The sequence below is a fragment of the Peromyscus leucopus genome, chromosome 4 (genome assembly GCF_004664715.2).
Source record: "Peromyscus leucopus breed LL Stock chromosome 4, UCI_PerLeu_2.1, whole genome shotgun sequence".
Lineage (NCBI taxonomy): Eukaryota > Metazoa > Chordata > Mammalia > Rodentia > Cricetidae > Peromyscus > Peromyscus leucopus.
The window spans coordinates 11,300,587-11,319,484 of NC_051066.1; the positions used below are offsets into that span (position 1 = coordinate 11,300,587).

Sequence of the window (18,898 nt, forward strand, 5' to 3'; positions counted from 1 at the left end):
CGGAGCCCCGCCCCTTTGCTACAGTTCTGAATAATTAAAGGCTCAATTAGGCTCCTGTCTAGTTTGGTGTAAATAAATGTCCGTGGGATCTGTTAAATGTATTTTACTTGAACTCTTTTCAAATGATTTACTCTGGTGGCTAAAGGTGGCAAAACAGGCCAAGAAACCAACACACCCTCTGCCCGTTTAGGGTGAGCCGGCTCCACAGACACCATGACGGAGCAGGTCCCAGGTCTCTTGCAGACGGGGACTGGCAACTCAGGAGTCATTTCAATCCCCAGGCTGCTTCCTGCCTTGAAGCTGAGTCCAGGAAAAAGAACTATTCTGCCCTAGGAGGTGGGAGGTCTGCAGTCATCCCAGCTCCAGCTGGAGAGGCCAGGTCCTTGCCGGGAGATTAATCTGGGCTCCAAAATCAGCCTGCCTTCCCCAGCTGGAGGGAAACCAAGGTGATGTCTGCCCTCAGGGCCTGTGTTTAAGTTACAAAGGACCCTTCACCCCACAGATTTCTTCGAACAGGTGAGGACTTGAGAATTCCAAGTCCGCTCAGTAGGGATAGTCCCAGCTTTCCTGGTGTGTGTGTGTGTGTGTGTGTGTGTGTGTGTGTGTGTGTGTTTGTGTGTGTGTGTGTGTGTGTGTGTGTGTGTGTGTGTGTGTGTGATATGTGACCTCACTCTCTCTGTGTGGGAAGGGTTCACCACCTGGAGGCATCTTTTCTTGGGGGAGTGAGATGGACAGGAAGAAAAGTCTCCTCATTTTTCCTTTTCCTCATGGTAGCACTCCAGGGACTTGTAGTAGTGAGATTAGCTGCAGAGTCTGGGGTCTCTGGGGGCAACCTATAGGCACTCTTACTGAGAAACAGAAGCCAAACAGGAAGATAGCTGGTCCTATGACTCAGACTAGCTCCCTTTCCGACCAGCTGTGTGGCCTGGGGACATCAATCTGAGTGACCAACGCCACCAGCTCTACTCTGGTCACAATCAAATGAAATAAGACTCAAAATGGATGCATGGACTGCACACGACTGCCCTCCTGTTAGAAGCGTCCATGGTGGGGATGAATTGCCAGGTGTGACCACTCACCAATGGAGCAGAGGCATCGCCATGTAAAGCCTATGTGCCAGGCACCTGAAGTCTACGGTTTTCCTGGCAGCTTTGCTGAGCCCTTTGGACCAGACCCTGAGCATTGCTCAGAGGAGAAATGGCACGGGATGAAGGAGTCGTGCTTCTGGTCTTACCAACAAGCTCTTTCATGGAGCCCCTGGAGCCCAGGCAGCAGATGTATTCATCCCCCACCAGGGTCCCCATGTTCTTTTCCATCTTCCTATCCAGGCAGCCATCTGCCCACTCATTCATTCACAAATATTTAGAGTGGGGCCATGCCAGGGAAGGCCTGGGGTGGGCCCTTCAGGCTGGCCAACCCTCAGGCTGGCACACAGCACTCTGCATGTGTAAGCTCTCTCTCTCTCTCTCTCTCTCTCTCTCTCTCTCTCTCTCTCTCTCTCTCTCTCACACACACACACACACACACACACACCCTGCACAGACTCACCTTCTCCAGTAGCTGCCTCAGCTGTTTTGTGCGGGCATCCCGTGAACACATGGTCTGCTGGGGGGCGACCACCGTGCAGATACACCTGCCCTCACTGTCCTGGGCAGAGCTGTACACCTGCCAGCTCTCCTCGGGGTTGGTGGGCAACACCTGGAGGGGGGCAGAGGGGAAGGGAATGGGAGAGAACAAGAGAATGGGGGTGAGAATGAGGGAGGCTTGTGCCTAGGTGCCAAGGGCAGAAGTAGGTCAGAGAGACACAATGCCTTAAAAGCCAAGTTCAGCCCTGGATGCTCAGAGTTTTGACATCTAACCAGATTAATGCTTGGGGAGGTGCGAGGGGCTGCAAATGTGCTAGGCTGGCGGAGGGGCCATATGAGAACCCAAGTGCCTAACATCTTAGGGAATCAGACACTCTCTTTCCGCAGTGGTATAGTCAAGCCTCCATCTGCTGGTCCCTAACACTTGAAGACAAGCACCATTGTTAACAGTCTCCATCAGCACCTACGAACTGAGAGCAGCAATGGCCTAGAGCTGTGCCGTCTCCCCGAAAGCAGCCTGGCTAAGAGGCTGGCCTTCCAACTCCATGCAGCTCCCACCCACCAGCCAGTTGGTCGATGTCAACAAACATGTTGTGTAAGGGTCACCCCCAACCTCAGTCCTGAGGGTTTGCCCAAAGACCACCAGGGACCCAGAGCTGTGAGTGACTAGGTTCACCTTGCGGGTCTTCTATACCACCCATGACCCTGACCTTCAGAGACACAGAGGGGCAATAGACACCAAGGCTCCTGCACACACACCCATGCCCTCCTGCCCTCCTGCCCTCCTGCCATGGCAGCCTGCCCTCTGTCTCCAAATCTTTCCCTGGCATCCTGCTCTTCCCTGCTATTTTTAGATAGGATGGGGAGGAAGGCAGAGCAGCTACGGTAGTTATATACTTCATTCATCCCACTTCATCAGCTCAGGACATAGAAGCAGGCAAAGTCATTATCGGGGAAACTCATCTTGATTTGGTTGTTTTTTGGTTGTTTGGTTTTGGGGAACTTGCTCTGTAGACCAGGCTGGCCTCGAACTCACAGAGATCACCTGCCTCTGCTTCTTGAGTGCTGGGATTAAAGGTTTTCGACACCACTCCCAGCACTAGGGAAACTCAAAACAACAGAAGAGGTAGACCCAACAAGAATCATAGGTGTGTTTGTGTGGGGTCATACCACCAAGCCCTTGGAAGCAGAACTGGAGGAAAAAGGAGACTCGTCCTTCACCTCTCCTTTCCATTTAGGTTAGGCCAGGACCCCTTTCCAGTAGCCCCTCACTGAAGGGTGGTCTCAGCTCAGCTGCTCCAGCCACTATGGAAGTCAGCCCTACCCAGACCCTCCACCCCAAACCCTAGCCATCACTTCCCTCCCTAGGCTGCTGATGACACGGAGATGCGATTTCCATTTCAGAGGCCGGTAGAGAGGGGTGGGTGAAGGCGCACCGGAGGAGGAGGTAGTGGTGGGGAGTCCAGTCCCGCCCAGCTCTTCTCAACCTCCTCTGGAGTGGATCCTTAGATCTTCGAATGGGGATGGGAAGAGAAGGGTGCCTTGGGATTTGGGGGGACTCAGATGAGACCACCGAGCTCTTATCTTCTGCCTTGGGCCCCACTCTGGGCCACTCCAGTCTGCCTTTTACAAAGTAGGGCGAGCTGAGTCCTGGCTGGACCTAGCCCACAAAAGGCTTTAAGCAGCATCTCCACCCCTTACTTGCTGAGTGACCTTGGCTAAGTCCCCAAGTCCCTAGCTTCGGTTTCCTAAGCTTCGCAAGGAAAGACTTCCTAATATTGGTGAACGAGGACTCTGGACTTTTGAACCCCTCCCACTACCACCCGAGCAGGTGTCCTCAAGCCCCTTGAGGGGACCGGGCGCAGGAAGCATCGCCCCGAGACGCCAGAGTGCGGGTGGCGACCGCAACTGGAGGCGCTGCTTAGCTGCAGCGCAGAGGGTGGGCTCATGACCCCGGCCCCTGCATCCCTCCCTCCCCGGGTGACCCCATCCTGTGCCGCACCGCCTGGCCAGCCCGGGGCTCCGACCCAAGAGGAGGCAGGAGGGAGGAGGGGCCGCGAGGGCGCAAGGCGGGCTCACTTACGCCGGTGCTGCGGTCCAGCGTCCCGCCGCTGGCGGCCGAGAGCCGGGTGGTGTTGAGGCCCACCAGCGAGGGCAGGGTCTGGGACATCCAGTTGGTGATCATGGCCATGGTGCTTAGCACGACCCCGATCTTCAGCAGCGGCACCGACATCGCGCCTCGAGTGGCCTCCTGCGCCCGCGCCGCGTCGGCGCTGGCTCCCGCGCCCCGGGCAGCCTCAGGCGGCGGGCACCACGGCGGGCAGGGGCGCCTGGCCGCGTCCCCGCGCCCCCTCCGCCCGCCGCCGCCCGCCCGTCTCCGCCGCCCTGTGCGCCCTGGCCATCGCCGCGCCGCCCCGGCGCTGGGAGGTGACCAGGCGGCCCTGCCAGCGCGCGCTGCCCGCCCGCGCTGCCCGCCGCTGCCGCGTCCCCGCGCGCTCCGCTGCCGAGAAGGGCCACCGGGTTCTGAGCGCGGCGCGGGCTGTGCGCGGGGGCCGCGGCTGGGAGGCGGGGACACGGCCGGGCGGCGGCCGACGCAATCTGCCCAGGAAATGGGTGGATTTTTTCTCCGAGCTCCGGCTCCCCGCCGCCCCCTGGCTGCAGGCAGCGAGGTCTGCAAACTCGTCGGCCGAAGAGTTAGGGTCACTCAGGAGGACAGACAAAACGCTGCCCCAAACCGTAAAAAAATAAAAGCCCCCAAATCTCGCATGGCACCGGTCCACTGTTCTCCCTCCTCAACTCTCTCGGCCACACTCACGACCCTGTCTCGTTGAGGCCCGGTTTCGCTCAGGCCTGCTTGTGGCTAAGGGTCCCCCTGAGGATGGGCCACACCACCCTTACTGCTGGGGTCTGTCTTCCCAGTTGGATTGAGTCCCGGTCAGTTTGGGGCTTCCTCTGAGCCCCAGAGGGGAAGAGAAGCTCGGGTAAGGTCTCCGGTGCCAGCGCAGGAGTAAAGAGGTAGCTACAAAGTGAAAGACACTCCCGGGAACCTTGGGCAACTATCTCTGAAGGAAGGGACAGTTGGAATTCCTAGCGGGGACCTCCCTGGGCTTTTGGGAGCAGGCTTAAACAGAGAGGGGGTTGGTTTGCCCGCTGTGCACAGTAGGGGGTGCAGGAGAGTGCGCCCACCTACCATCAGGAGCTGCTGGAAGCTTAGGGCTCAGCAGGCACTTAGAGGGACCACACCCAGGATGGCGGGCGTTTGTGCTGTGGGCCTAGATGGGCAGGGGACCCTCTCAGGAATCCAGCTCAGCGGCTGGGCGAGCTTTAGCAGCATGTGTGCCAAGTCTTGTAAGTCTCAGTACAACAGCACAGCCGGCACACCTTAATAGTGCTTTTGACTTTGCAGCAGCCTTCTAAGAAGCCGGGGAAAGGCAGTCAGTGCCTGTGGGCATTCCTCCAAGTTGTCCTAGCCCTGGTTAAAGAAAGACATCCTATTCCCCAGCTCCCACTGCACTCTTTCCCACCTGGTCGACTAGAGACTCCCTGGAAGAGGGGTTGAAAGAGATGTCAGGACAACGGGAGACTTACAGATATCTTCCAAGAGGGATATGACACCTTCCTAGGGCTCGCCTTTCTGTTTTCTGTCCCTATTTGCAGAGAAAAATTCAACAACAGCCAAGATGATCCTGGCCTGAGTGCTGGGTGTGAGGCTTGCTGGCTCAAGAAGTCAATTGGAGTTGTCCCTCTGGTTAATACATGGCATTCATTGGTGCCTCCGGTTTGGGGCGAATGCCAGCGAATTACAACTGTTGGGGAAGGGCACCATCTCTCAGTGAAAGCTGGTACTGCAGGCTAGTCACACCCAGTGGTCTTGCTGGATTCAGCATGCACAGGGATGCAAAGGCTCTGCCCCACTTGCCCTGCCTTGCCTATTTCACACAGTTTCAGAGCCACGGCTGTGTCTGCCCAAGTCATACGCACTTGCTCCTCACTATACAAAGGTAAGGGATGCTTAACGTTTCTCAACAACTACAAATCCAGCCAGTCCAGTTCACAAAAATCACAGACTTTTATTGAATGCCCTACTTAGTGCTAGATACAAGGGGCAGCATGGCCCCAAGCTCCACGCCAGATGTAACATGGAGGACATAATTGGCTTTGTTAGGCACACTACATGGCTAAATACCGTTAAACCTTTCTTGCTGTCTGTCTGACAGGCAGATGTCCCCAAGTGGAGGAAGGCCTCAAGTAACCACTCTCCATGTAGACAGACCTTGGGGTCAAGCTGAGCTTTGCTATGAACTTCCATGAGATGGTGAACCAGCTAATGAGCCTTTCTGTGGCTCAGCTCTCTCACCTGCAAAATGGGCTTAACAATAGTAATTTTCCTCTGTGAGGAATAAAAGATGAGTGCAGGAACAAGCCTGGCATGCTGTGGTGACAGTCATTGTCACCGTTTCAAATGACAAAGTGGGCTCAGCCAGCAACCTGTGCTGGGCAGGCTGTGGAGCTGGGCTTTCATGCAAGATGTGATGCCCCTGAGCCCTCTGACATTTCTCTGGGGCTGCTGTCAGCCAGATGTCATGGAGAAGTGAAAGTGGCTCCCCAGAAGTGGAGATCCCTTCTGGGTGGGGCAATCTACTGTAGACATATAACCATAATGGTTTTGAAGAGCTCCCGAGTCTGCTTTGGGTGAGTAATGTTCCAGGGTTCACAATTGCTGCCCTGAATTGGAGGAGCTTAACTTAGCTGGGCTTTTGAAAGGAAATGGAATCCAGGGCATTTGCAACAATGAAGCCTGGGACTGTTCAAGTACTTCCAGAAATAAGTAGGAAGCCTTCAGTACCACCGGCCAGGGGGTGTCTCCTACCCTCACCAGGTCAGGTCATTGTGCCATGACTTGGAGATTTGACCCCAAGCTCATATTCCTTGTGAGTCTATGTGGGGAGTCATAGCTAAGGAGTACTAAATGTAGTTGATGCAACTCACATAGAACTTGCCAGAGAACTGGCCACTAAACAAGGTCCCTGGGAACTAAGCTGACATCGAACGGCAAGCATTCACCCAGGTGGAAAGAAGTGCTAACCCTACCCACATTGGTGCTTGTCTAAAGTGACAGAGAACTGGAGAAACACACGTCTGATCACCCCATAGAGAGTGTGATTGCAACAGAGGTGTACAGTGAATACAGAACTAGCCTTTCAGCTCCAACCCACATCTGATCCTCTCTCACGTGCATCCAAGCCTCTCCACCTGCACCTGTGCCTCTCCACCTGCACATGAGCCTCTCCACCTGCACCCGAGCCTCTCCACCTGCACCTGTGCCTCTCCACCTGCACATGAGCCTCTCTCACCTGCACCTGTGCCTCTCCACCTGCACATGAGCCTCTCCACCTGCACCTGTGCCTCTCCACCTGCACCTGTGCCTCTCCACCTGCAGATGAGCCTCTCCACCTGCACCCGAGCCTCTCCACCTGCACCCGAGCCTCCCCACCTGCACATGAGCCTCTCCACCTGCACCCGAGCCTCTCCACCTGCACATGAGCCTCTCCACCTGCACATGAGCCTCTCCACCTGCATCCAAGCCTCTCCACCTGCACATGAGCCTCTCCACCTGCACATGAGCCTCTCCACCTGCATCCAAGCCTCTCCACCTGCACATGAGCCTCTCCACCTGCACATGAGCCTCTCTCACCTGCACCTGTGCCTCTCCACCTGCACATGAGCCTCTCCACCTGCACCCGAGCCTCTCCACCTGCACCCGAGCCTCTCCACCTGCACCTGTGCCTCTCCACCTGCACCCGAGTCTCTCCACCTGCACATGAGCCTCTCCACCTGCATCCAAGCCTCTCCACCTGCACCTGAGCCTCTCCACCTGCACCTGTGCCTCTCCACCTGCACATGAGCCTCTCCACCTGCACATGAGCCTCTCCACCTGCACCCGAGCCTCTCCACCTGCACCTGTGCCTCTCCACCTGCACATGAGCCTCTCCACCTGCACATGAGCCTCTCCACCTGCACCCGAGCCTCTCCACCTGCACCCGTGCCTCTCCACCTGCACCTGTGCCTCTCCACCTGCACATGAGCCTCTCCACCTGCACCCGAGCCTCTCCACCTGCACCTGTGCCTCTCCACCTGCACCCGAGTCTCTCCACCTGCACATGAGCCTCTCCACCTGCATCCGAGCCTCTCCACCTGCACCCGAGCCTCTCCACCTGCACCTGTGCCTCTCCACCTGCACATGAGCCTCTCCACCTGCACCCGAGCCTCTCCACCTGCACCTGTGCCTCTCCACCTGCACCTGAGGCTCTCCACCTGCACATGAGCCTCTCCACCTGCACATGAGCCTCTCCACCTGCACATGAGCCTCTCCACCTGCATCCAAGCCTCTCCACCTGCACATGAGCCTCTCCACCTGCACCTGTGCCTCTCTCACCTGCACCTGTGCCTCTCCACCTGCACATGAGCCTCTCCACCTGCACCTGTGCCTCTCCACCTGCACCTGTGCCTCTCCACCTGCACCCGTGCCTCTCCACCTGCACCCGTGCCTCTCCACCTGCATCTGTGCCTCTCCACCTGCACCCGTGCCTCTCCACCTGCACCCATGCCTCTCCACCTGCACCTGTGCCTCTCCACCTGCACCTGTGCCTCTCCACCTGCACCCGAGCCTCTCCACCTGCACATGAGCCTCTCCACCTGCACCTGTGCCTCTCCACCTGCATCCGAGCCTCTCCACCTGCACATGAGCCTCTCCACCTGCACCCGTGCCTCTCCACCTGCACCCGTGCCTCTCCACCTGCATCTGTGCCTCTCCACCTGCACCCGTGCCTCTCCACCTGCACCCATGCCTCTCCACCTGCACCTGTGCCTCTCCACCTGCACCTGTGCCTCTCCACCTGCACCCGAGCCTCTCCACCTGCACATGAGCCTCTCCACCTGCACCTGTGCCTCTCCACCTGCATCCGAGCCTCTCCACCTGCACATGAGCCTCTCCACCTGCACCTGTGCCTCTCCACCTGCACATGAGCCTCTCCACCTGCACCCGAGCCTCTCCACCTGCACATGAGCCTCTCCACCTGCACCCGAGCCTCTCCACCTGCACCCGAGCCTCTCCACCTGCACATGAGCCTCTCCACCTGCATCCAAGCCTCTCCACCTGCACCTGAGCCTCTCCACCTGCACATGAGCCTCTCTACCTGCACCCGAGCCTCTCCACCTGCACCTGTGCCTCTCTCACCTGCACCTGTGCCTCTCCACCTGCACCCGAGCCTCTCCACCTGCACCTGTGCCTCTCTCACCTGCACCTGTGTCTCTCCACCTGCACCTGTGCCTCTCTCACCTGCACCTGTGTCTCTCCACCTGCACCTGTGCCTCTCCACCTGCACCCGAGCCTCTCCACCTGTACCTGAACCTCTCACCTGCACCTGAGCCTCTCCACCTGCACATGAGCCTCTCCACCTGCACCTGAACCTTTCCACCTGCACCTGAACCTCTCACCTGCACCTGAGCCTCTCACCTGCACCTGAGCCTCTCACCTGCACCTGAGCCTCTTCACCTGCACATGAGCCTCTCCACCTGCACCTCTCTCATCTGCACCTGAACCTCTCCACCTGCACCTGAGCCTCTCCACCTGCACCTGAACCTCTCACCTGCACCTGAGCCTCTCCACTTGTACCTCAGTCTCTCTCACCTGCACCGGAGTCTCTTCATCTGTATCTCAGTCTCTCTCACCTGTACCAAATTGCTCCACCTTCACCTGAGCTGATCTGAGGAGCTGAGAGGTTCAAGCTAATCCCTCCCAACCCTTCCAGGTCCAAAGCAAAGTCCTGCTGAGAGTCTTTTTCCAGATTTGGCAGAAGGGCTGACTCTCCCATAGGCATTTGTGAGGGACCTCGGGAAGAGCTGGAGTAAGTGTCCTTTGATTTAGTGTGCTACACAGCATTTCCAGAAGTGATCCTTGGATTGGGGAAGAACATAGGCATTTACATTAAAGCATCCATGGTGCCAGCCAACAGCCAGTGTTCCTAAGGAGAAACTCAAACCCCAGTGTTACACGATTTCCCCTGAAGCAAGGGCTCGCCCACATTTGTCACTGAATAATCATCACACTGACAGAGCAGGTGCTGTACGCAGACAGTCCTGGGGATCTGCCATACAGGATGTCACTGGGTCTTCAGAGAAGCCCACAGGGGCATGCTACCCCCACTCCCTGTGTGTGTGAGCTGCTTGGCTTTGGAAGATGACCAGGTATGGCCCAGGAAGTGTGGTGAGACAGCGCATTCTCAGGGCAAAGCACCCCAAACATGGTAGTGTTCTTGTCCCTTGGATGTCTTGGCAACAATCTCTTGAGTGCTGGGAGTGTGCAACCTATACAACTCTAAATCCTGATGATCTCTGGAAATCAGTCGGAGCTCTCTGCAGCTCTTGCTCCTGAAGCTGGTAAGATCTCAGAAGACCCGTGTTTCTGTCACCCATGGTGACACCGTCAGGTCTTTATCCTCATGCCCTCCCCTGGCCAGCCTTGGCAAACATATCAACAACCATGAAAGAAGAATACTGGCCTCCCTCCGTGGCCTGAGTTCCTCAGCTCTGAAAGTGAGAGCTGAGTCTACAAGCTGGGTCAGAACACTTGCCCAGACACAGCCCTCCTGCCAGGGACTAGCACATGGTAGGTAGGGGGGGAGGGATGCTAAGGAATTGTCCGGTAATGACAGGGTATGAGGGCCAGGAATGCACAGGGCACCAGCACCACCTCAGCAGCAGAGAACTGAGGTCACAGTGCAGGAACCTGCTCCTGCATCGGGGCCAGCAGTGACCGCTGGAGGGGAGCAGGTCTCCAGTTCATTTCTTGATGCTCCCTATCAAAGGACAGTTCCATAGGACAAAGCCTGGATGACACATTGACTATGACAATGTCCATGTGGCCTATTTTCAAATAGTTTGAGAGCGCGGGGGAGAGAAGAGGGGAGGAAAACTAGAAAGGGAGGAAGAGGGAAAGGGGTAGGAGAGAGGGAGGAAAGAGAAAGAAGAGCAACAGAGACAAGGAGAGATTGAAACAGAGGGACCGAGATAGAGAGATTGAGGCAGACATCAAGAAACACAGAGAATACAGAGACAGACAAATGGACAGGGATATAGACACAGAGAAAGGAAGACAGAGACAGAGACAGAGATGGGTAGAAAGCAGAAAGAGGGACAGGGAGACAGACAGTGGCAGAGAGACAAACAGAGGAGTTCTTTCCCCCTTCCCTGTCCTTTTTCTCTTTCTCTGAGACAGACAGAACCATTCAAGGAATAGGAAAATAATTGCTTTCAGCCCAGGACATTCTTCCAGCAGTCACAAAATGCCCCACGGGCAGCCCGGCCTTATATCTCTCACATAAGCCCATATGGGTCCTCCAGGAGCACAGATGGGTGAAGTTATGTTCTCCACCCCCACCTCAGCCTGGCTCCTTGTACTCTGGACTTCCACCCACAGGCCACGGGCATATGACCTGCCGTTTTTGGCACACTTGAGCGGCTTTGAGGACTACGGATGTCTTGCTGCCCTTGCTCTCTGTCTGTGTCCTGGGGAGTGAGGGCGAGAGGGGCTGTCCTTCCCTGTGGCCCTGGTGAGAAGGCAGAGCTGCCAGGGCCAGCCCAGCCATGGGAGGGAAATACACTGCAGCCACCAGGATCCACTGTGTTTGGGGTTTGTTCTCAGAGCTAGCAAGAGAGCTAATCCAGGGACCTGAGGTCCTCTGACATTCCCCTCCCGCCTCTCTTCTACTCTGGTTCCAACCATTCAAGTCTCCCAGTGACCAAGTGTCACACCTTCCTAGCAGAAGACTCCATGAGCTCCAGCTGTCCCTAAGACAGTGACCCCCACTGAGGCCAGATCTTCTGTGTTTCTGGCTCACTGTGTCTGCACCTGCTTCCTGTTCATCCAGAGAGCTGGCTGCCATGCTGCCCCCTCGGGCCGCAGCGGTGCCGCTCTCCTTTTCTAGCTTCTTTAATGTCTGTGGGAAGCCTCAGCCCAAGTGCCCTCAGCTGTCCAACAGAACTGGGGCCAGACCCTGGGAGTGGCGCCTCTCAGTGGGCACATTCCCCTCAGGGCTAACCTGCAGTTTCCGGGAGCTATCAACACTCCGTTTCCTCCTTCCCAGGAGAGAGAAGTCTCCATAGCCGAGGACAGGCTGACTTCTCTGGCAGCAGCCCCTGACCTAGATGTGAATTAAACTATGCGTGATTGGAGACATCACGTTGACTGGGGGTGTCCAGCTGGGAGTGGAGGAACACCAAGGATGTCATACCTGCTCAGCCTGTGGACTCTAATGCTGTCAGATTCTGTAGACCAGTCCCCTGCTCTTGAAGACACTTACTCTCCAAGCTGGACTTTCCCTAAACCCTGCATGGGGGCCTCTCGCTACAGAGTTAGCTGAGCTATGAAGATTCTCAGTTGCTGCTAACAAAGGTTCTGTTATCTTTGGAAAAACTCCTGCCTGAGAGTCCCCAGTGACACTGATAGGCACAGGACAGTAGTCAGGCCCTCTTCCTGACTTCCATACACACAGCTGAATCAGGAGACTGGACTCAGAGGCCAAGCAGTCCTAGGTAACAGAGCAGGGGCAGCCATGTATTCGGTAGGTGGCAGGGTGTAGGGACAATTACTGGAAAAGCCTCGCCCCGTTTCTTGGAGTTCTGCTATGGTTTCTAAATGTAACAAGCACCCTGCGATGCACTGAGGAATGCACCTGTGTTCTCTCTTTGGCCCCCCAGACACTGAGCCTCACTGGCAGCCAGCAGAAAGTCCCTTCTCAGAGCCTATGGGAGAGCCATTCTGTATAGTGGGGGCAGCTCTGAGCAGGAGCACAATTCCTCTTCGGTGAGATGGTGAGATGTGCATCTACTCAGACACTGGATTGGATAGAATTGATTTAGGGAAGTAAGGTCACTACTGGTCAACCAATCAGAGATGCTGAAGAGTCAACATTCTCCCATCTCTCCCTGGGACTCTTCAGTCTCTATTCTCTCTCTCTCTCTCTCTCTCTCTCTCTCTCTCTCTCTCTCTCTCTCTCTAGTTTACTCTGTTATTAAATACTTTGTTTTGTTTAGAGAAAGGGTCTTACTATGTAGCCCAGGCTAGCCTCAAACTCAAGGCAATCCTTCTGCCTCAGCCTCCTGAATGCTGGGACTATAGGCATTAGCCACCACACCTGGCTTCAGATTTTATTTTGAGATGGGTCCTGGGGATCCTAGACTGACTCACACTCTCTATGCAGCTGACGCCGAGCTTTGGCTCCTCCAGGCCCTACTTCTGGGGTGATGGGCATTCTCCAGCAAGCCCAGTTTTATGTGGCACTGAGGACAGAACTCAGAAGGGCATGCTGGGCAAACACTCCACCAACTGTGCTGTATTTTGGGGTGTCAGGTTTTAAATGTCACCGAACTGTACCCAAGGAGCATCCTGGTCAGAGCTGGGATCAGAAGAAACCAACAGCTCTGTGGAGCAAGAAGTAGCCATGTTCATGTCTGTAAAGAAGCCACTCTTTCTGGCTGTCACCTGAGAGGTTGTCATTCGCTTTAACCTGGGTGCAGAGAGTAGCTGATGATCTAGGCTAAAAAGGTATTGGTGAGGAGCCTCAAACAAGGCAGGTCACACGCAGACAGCACTGGTCCCTTTGAGGAGGCCTAGGTCATCCCTGCACTATGCAAACTGCGCAGATCTTGCAAGTGATGGAGCCACACACACAGAGATAGGGTGATCTAGAGACTCGGAAGTAGATGACATCCATTCCACATGGCTAGGTTCCACTTGTGACTTCTGGGATCTCAAGTCACTGAGCAAATGCTGGAATACCAAGGAGGTGCTGGAGTCCCATGCAAACCCTGGCATTGCTTTGAGACTGAGCCTCAGTATGCATTATCAGATGCCTCTGGGTCTTTACAGGTGAGGGGACCCCGTGAAGCCTGAGCCTTAGTGGGAGAAAAGAAACCCCTATCATGGGTTTCAGACCCTATGATTGCTCCTTCTTGCCTTCCCTGCTTCTCTTTGAATGTCAAGTGTCTAGGTCAGCATCTTGTCCCACAGCTAGCTAGCCACCCACAGCTCTGTACTAGAGGTTGGTGTGACCTGGGGACACACCAGGCACCTCCTCTTTCAGGTGCTTCATGACACAGAGCTGTTTATTTTTCGGTTTTAGCAGGCACCTGAATTTCAGGTGTCAGACAGAGCTAGAGCTGCATCCGGGGCCCCCACGAAGATTGCTCCCCCCCCCCCAGCCTCAGTGTTCTCATTTGGAGAATGAGGGCAACCCCAGGCCATAGGGACATTATGATAGGAAAAGCTAGTCCCCCTACAGACAGGAGGGTGTCAGGGACGGCTGGCTGGCCTCCAGCACCCTGAGCCTCTAGAGAGCCTCTCTGTGTGTGACAATCAGAAAAAGAGTGAAGGCAGGGAGGGGGAGGTTTTACTTTCCATCTCCCACCCTCCATTGGACTACAGTGTTGACCTTGGTCATCTGGACGTGGGACTAGCCAAAGGCTGCTGGTCCCTGCCAACTCGCACAGAAACAGCATCCACACCCTCTCTCAAGGCCGGAAGCTGCCTCTTCTCCCCACCAGCCCAGCTCAGGCTCACAGCTCCCCCCACCCCCACCCCCGCATCTAATTCAGTGTAGCTGGTAATTAGTTTTGTATTGCCTTACACGGTGATGTTAATACTGATTACAGGGCCTGATAACTTTAGCAATAAATACTACCCAAGGCAGACAACCACCAGCTCTTGATTGGAGAAAGCTGAGGTGGGAATGAGAAGCAAATCGCTATGAGGGTGAGGGATTTAAAGTACTCTGCTTCCGGATCAGCAAAGTAGGCCCAGGTATCAGAGTGCTGTGCCTCAAGGGCCTCCAACTGTGGTGAGAAGTGTCACCAGCCCCTGAGGCGGTGCCCAGTGAGTGAGTTCTGTGTGTTCTAAAATGACAGCTGCAGGAAAAGAGCCCAGTCCTGCCTGGCCCCCTGTTCCTCCATGTCACATATGCTGTGTGACCAAGGCAGATGAGGGGCTGGAGTGAGGGGTGGGGCTGTGCAGATGCACAGGGTGTCCATGACACCCCCTGACTCAGGCTTACTGGGATTCTGAAAGGGGAAGTTGACATCACCTGCTCTGTCTCTCCCTGTCCCATCCCCAGAACTGCCTAGGTGTAGCCAGGTGCCCGGTGCGGGCCAAGGCTTGTTATAGCTGCAAGCACCTACGGCGATGCACCGTCCATCAGAATCCAGGACCAAGTGCGCAGTAGCCACTCAGGAAAGACAGAAAAGGAACAACACTCCCAGCAATAGCTGGCATGAGGGGAAGTTCTATAAGCACGGACAGCTTTGGCCTCACTAGGGTGTCTGTCAGTGACACTGCTAGGGAAGCCACGCTGGGCTGGGCGTGATGGCTGACGAGACGCACCCCCCCAGCACAGTTGCGGAGCATGGGGTACAGGAGGGAAGGTTTCTGAGCCTTTGGTCAACAGAAGCCTCTCCAGCCCCCTTCCTTCCTGCATCCTCCTCCCTATCTTCCTGCTATGGGTCACTCAGAAACGACTCTAGTACCCAGCTGGGGTGTCACCCTTCTCCCCAGTTTCTTCTGTTCCCCGCTAGAACACTTGGCACAGACAGCACTTGTGTTAAATGACATGGTGGAGCCCCACATCTTCCAACAAAGTGTATTGCCCAGGTGACGCTGATGAGGACTTGGATTGGTGTGTGACCATGAGGCCATATCTGAAGGGGTTAAATCCAACCAGCTGATGGCCAAGAAAGGCTTGTTACAGAAGAGGGCTACTGAGTGGAGACGATGCAAGGATTGGACAGGGTAGTTTGTGGGACAGAGAAATCCATGAAATCATCCCATTTAATCGTCCTTGTTCTAAAAAGATGGAAAGTCAGACTCAGAGAGGTAGAGACCTGACTCAAGGTCACCTGGTCAGTGCTTAGTGTGACTAGAGTAAGAACAAAACCCCGGGTTCAAGGTCATTGCTGCAGAGCTTCCCAGCCTTTCTTATTCGACTCCCACAGACCACACTTCTTTGTAAGCAGAGGCTTGGGGTGGCTGTGCATGGGCCTGGGACAGGGAGCCCCAGTCATGCCTCCAACCCAGGAATGAAATAAACAACCCAATGCCCCCACCGGGAGGCTCAGGATGATGTCACTGACACTGCCCTCAAAGAGCACGGATGTCAGCCTTTTATTGAAAGCCACAGAACAAAGCCACACCAAAGCGCTTTCTGTCTGAGGACAAAGTTCATGAGGGCCACAGCTTTGCATGGAGCAAGCTGTCAATCAGTACTTGGCATTTGATTGAGTGGATCATTCTGAGCCAGCTGCTGGGAGAACAGATGGCCCAGCACGTGCTCTATGCCCCACCTGCCTGCCTAGATCCTGAAGGCAGCCCTCATTATGGGCTGGGATGGCCCATCCATCTCTGACTGGCTCCCATGCCCACCTGTACCAGTCCATACTCACCACCCTGGGATCTTGGGTCCTCACTGTTTAGAAGAGCTGAAAGCAAGTGCGGCTGTGAGGAGCCCTTTCCCTGTCATGGGTGGTGGTGGTGGAATATGAATGCTTTCTGAGGCCCAAAGGTGTTTGAGTAGTGTCTCTCGTCACAGTAGAATTGAGAAAGCAGATTTCTAGGCATGGATATCCTAAGGGACCAACTGACTCAGTGAAGCCTGGACTCACATCTCAGGTTGTCACCACTGACTACAAGAACCACCTGTCTCCATCCCAGTGGGGCTCCGGACCTGGGGAGAGGCACCTGAGCCTTCCTAGACTCAGCATGGTTGGGCGGTTTGAGAGCGCTTGGCTCATGAGACTTGGGGCTGAAATCCCATCACTTTCGGGGATAACAGGTTTCTCAGGCGTGATTCTACAAAGGAGACTTCAGAGGCCAGCCCAAGGAGGGCAGGAGAAGTGAGGAGGGGGTGCAGCTGCCTGTCCTCAGCGGAACTCAGCCCCTGAGAGAGAACCCTCTAGGTAAGCAAATCATTTCACTGTCTTTCAAGCACTGTGAAGGCTTGGGGCTGCGGGAGCTGACCAGGGTCCTGAAGGCAGCCCTCCGGGAGGGAGCTTCTTCTGGGCCCAGAGATGCCAGTGTTGAGTGTGTACAGGGTCTGCTGAGGCCCCTTGCTGGAGAGCAGGCTCTGTTAGCACAGAGGAACAGACACCACCATAGAGACAAAGCTTCTATCTGAAGTTGAACTAAAAGTTTCTCCCTGTAACAGCGGATATTTGAAAAGACAGGAAGAGGATTTAGGGAGGAAGAGCTTGTAGTCAGGCAGTGGAGGCCCAGGGTGCCCAGAAAGGAAAAAAAAAAAAGCCTTTAAGGCTGGAGGGTCTATGGGGACAGTCACTTTCAAGACTACCCAGGACCAGCCATCTCTATGCCAAGATATGTCAGTAAAGGATTGTCCTTTGTAAGGTTAGCCCACTGACAAGAAAGATCTGTGTGGCTCTTTTTGTCACATGGATTTGTGTGTGTGTGTGTGTGTGTGTGTGTGTGTGTGTTATGTGTGTGTATGTGGGGTGTGTGTGTTCATTCATCCATCCATGTACCATGCCCAGCCAGCACCCTCTTCCAGGCTTTCCCCAGAGGGGCCAAAGAAGCTCCTTTCCCAGAGTTCCACAAAGACCCTCTCTAGGGGTAACTGTCTGTCCAGGAAGCTCCAAGCAAAAGGCACAGAGGGTGAATGGGGCAACAAATCCCACTGTCAGGGGATTTGTGTGACCTGGACAGAGCCAACCAAGCCAGCAAGGGCTTCCAGGTGAACAAGGGAAGTCTGTTCCAGAGTCTTCCTCCCGCTCTCTCCTCTCTCCTTTGTTTCCTCTCATTCTGAGAGATGGATAGATTGTCCAGGCAGCTGGGATTGGGACCAAAAGGTGGGCTGTCACCCACATCCTGGACTTCCGACTGCCAAGGGTGGGGGGCTCAACTCAGACCAAGGCACAGTGGCATCACACAAAGGGCATTTTAATGTCACTCCTGAGCAGCCCAAAAGCTGGCAGGCTCTTTCCCGTGAGCACGAGCACCCTAGTAGCAAAACAGCCTCCTAGCTGAGAGCACACAGCTTCCCAAGCTGCAATTTTAAAATGGAGAATACCCTCCCAGACACACACTTCGGTTGGTACATTGTTCTGGACAGATGAGCGCTGGGCATCTCCAGCCGTCCCACATGCACACAGCACATCACTCATGCTTCTAGCCGCGTGTGGTCACAGCCCCGAAATCCTCCACCACCAGCCAACAATGCACCCCAGCGCCTTGCAGCTGCCCTTCCAGGGCTTGGTGGCACCATGCCCACCGTGCAGAGGGTAGCGTTGTTCCCAAAGGGACAGTCGGGCCACCGAGGGGGGTGTGTTGGGAGGCAGGAGTTAAGTACCTCCGCTGGCAAGAATGCCTGGGGGCTTGGCTGTCACCTCTGTGTTCCCTACCAGATGACAAACCCAGGATATGAAGACCCTAGTTTGCCCTCTGAACTTCTCAGCAGGAGTGGGGAGGTGGTCTTGAGAGAGGGGTTGCTGTGCCCCGCAGAGCCAGCGCTGCGGAAACCGGTCTAGATCAGCCCGCATCCCTCCCTCAAGCCCCGGCCGGATGGCACTCGGGTCCCCTCCTCAGCCCCAGCCCCGGGGACAGCTCCCCGACTTTGCCCGGCTCTCGGTGGCCCTGGCAGAGGAAAATGGCGTTGGTCACACGTACTTGGGTGAGTTCGGTGCCCATCACCAGGAGGACCAGGAGGCTGAGGAGCTTCCGGGCCGGTTGCATGTCTCGCGGCCACTCCGACGTCCTGGCGTGCGGGGCCTGGGTGCTGGCGGCTGGCAGCTGCGGGGACGTGGACGCGCTCCTGGCTGGGGCTGGGGCTGGGGCTGGGGCTGGGGCTCCGGCCGCGGCTCGGGCTCCGGCGGCGCCTGCTCAGCAGCCGGGGCGGGCGGCGCGCGGGCTGTGCTGCGCTGAGCTTCGGCTCTGCATATTTATGGTCCCGGTTCCGGAGCGACTGCCTCTCGGGCAGGGCTGGGCCGGCGGGGCGGGGCTGCGCCTGCTTCTCCCCGCGCGCCAGGCGGGTCCCCGCGCGCCCGGGCTCGGCGGAGAGGCGCGCCCTGCGGAGCTCGGCGGCGCGCCCGGGCTGCAGCGATGCCAAAAGTTTGCTCGGTGAGGGGCGCGGGCGGGGGCGGCGCCGAGGGACCGGCGCGCCTAGCTTGCTCGGGGAAGGGAGGAGGGAGGGCGGCGACCGGCGGGGAGGCAGGCTGGGACAGGATGTGACATCAAAAAGGCGGGGGAAATTGAACTG

General features: G+C 56.1%; 1 protein-coding gene across 4 annotated transcripts in view; it reads right to left on the reverse strand.

The window, feature by feature from the left end:
* Nucleotides 1-18,686, reverse strand: part of Olfm1 (olfactomedin 1) — a 40,181-nt gene extending 21,495 nt beyond the window's left edge. For 2 of the 4 annotated variants that reach the window (XM_028883361.2, XM_028883363.1), the window contains exons 1-2: nucleotides 18,310-18,686; nucleotides 1,549-1,698 (exon numbers count right to left, since the gene is read on the reverse strand). In XM_028883361.2, coding sequence (XP_028739194.1) covers nucleotides 1,549-1,698; nucleotides 18,310-18,375 — 216 coding nt within the window. In that variant the 5' untranslated portion in view covers nucleotides 18,376-18,686. Of the gene's footprint in view, nucleotides 1-1,548; nucleotides 1,699-3,669; nucleotides 4,112-18,309 lie in introns of those variants that run through there. The other 2 variants (XM_028883360.2, XM_028883362.2) reach the window with 2 other exon arrangements.
* Between the last annotated feature and the right edge of the window lie 212 nt (nucleotides 18,687-18,898).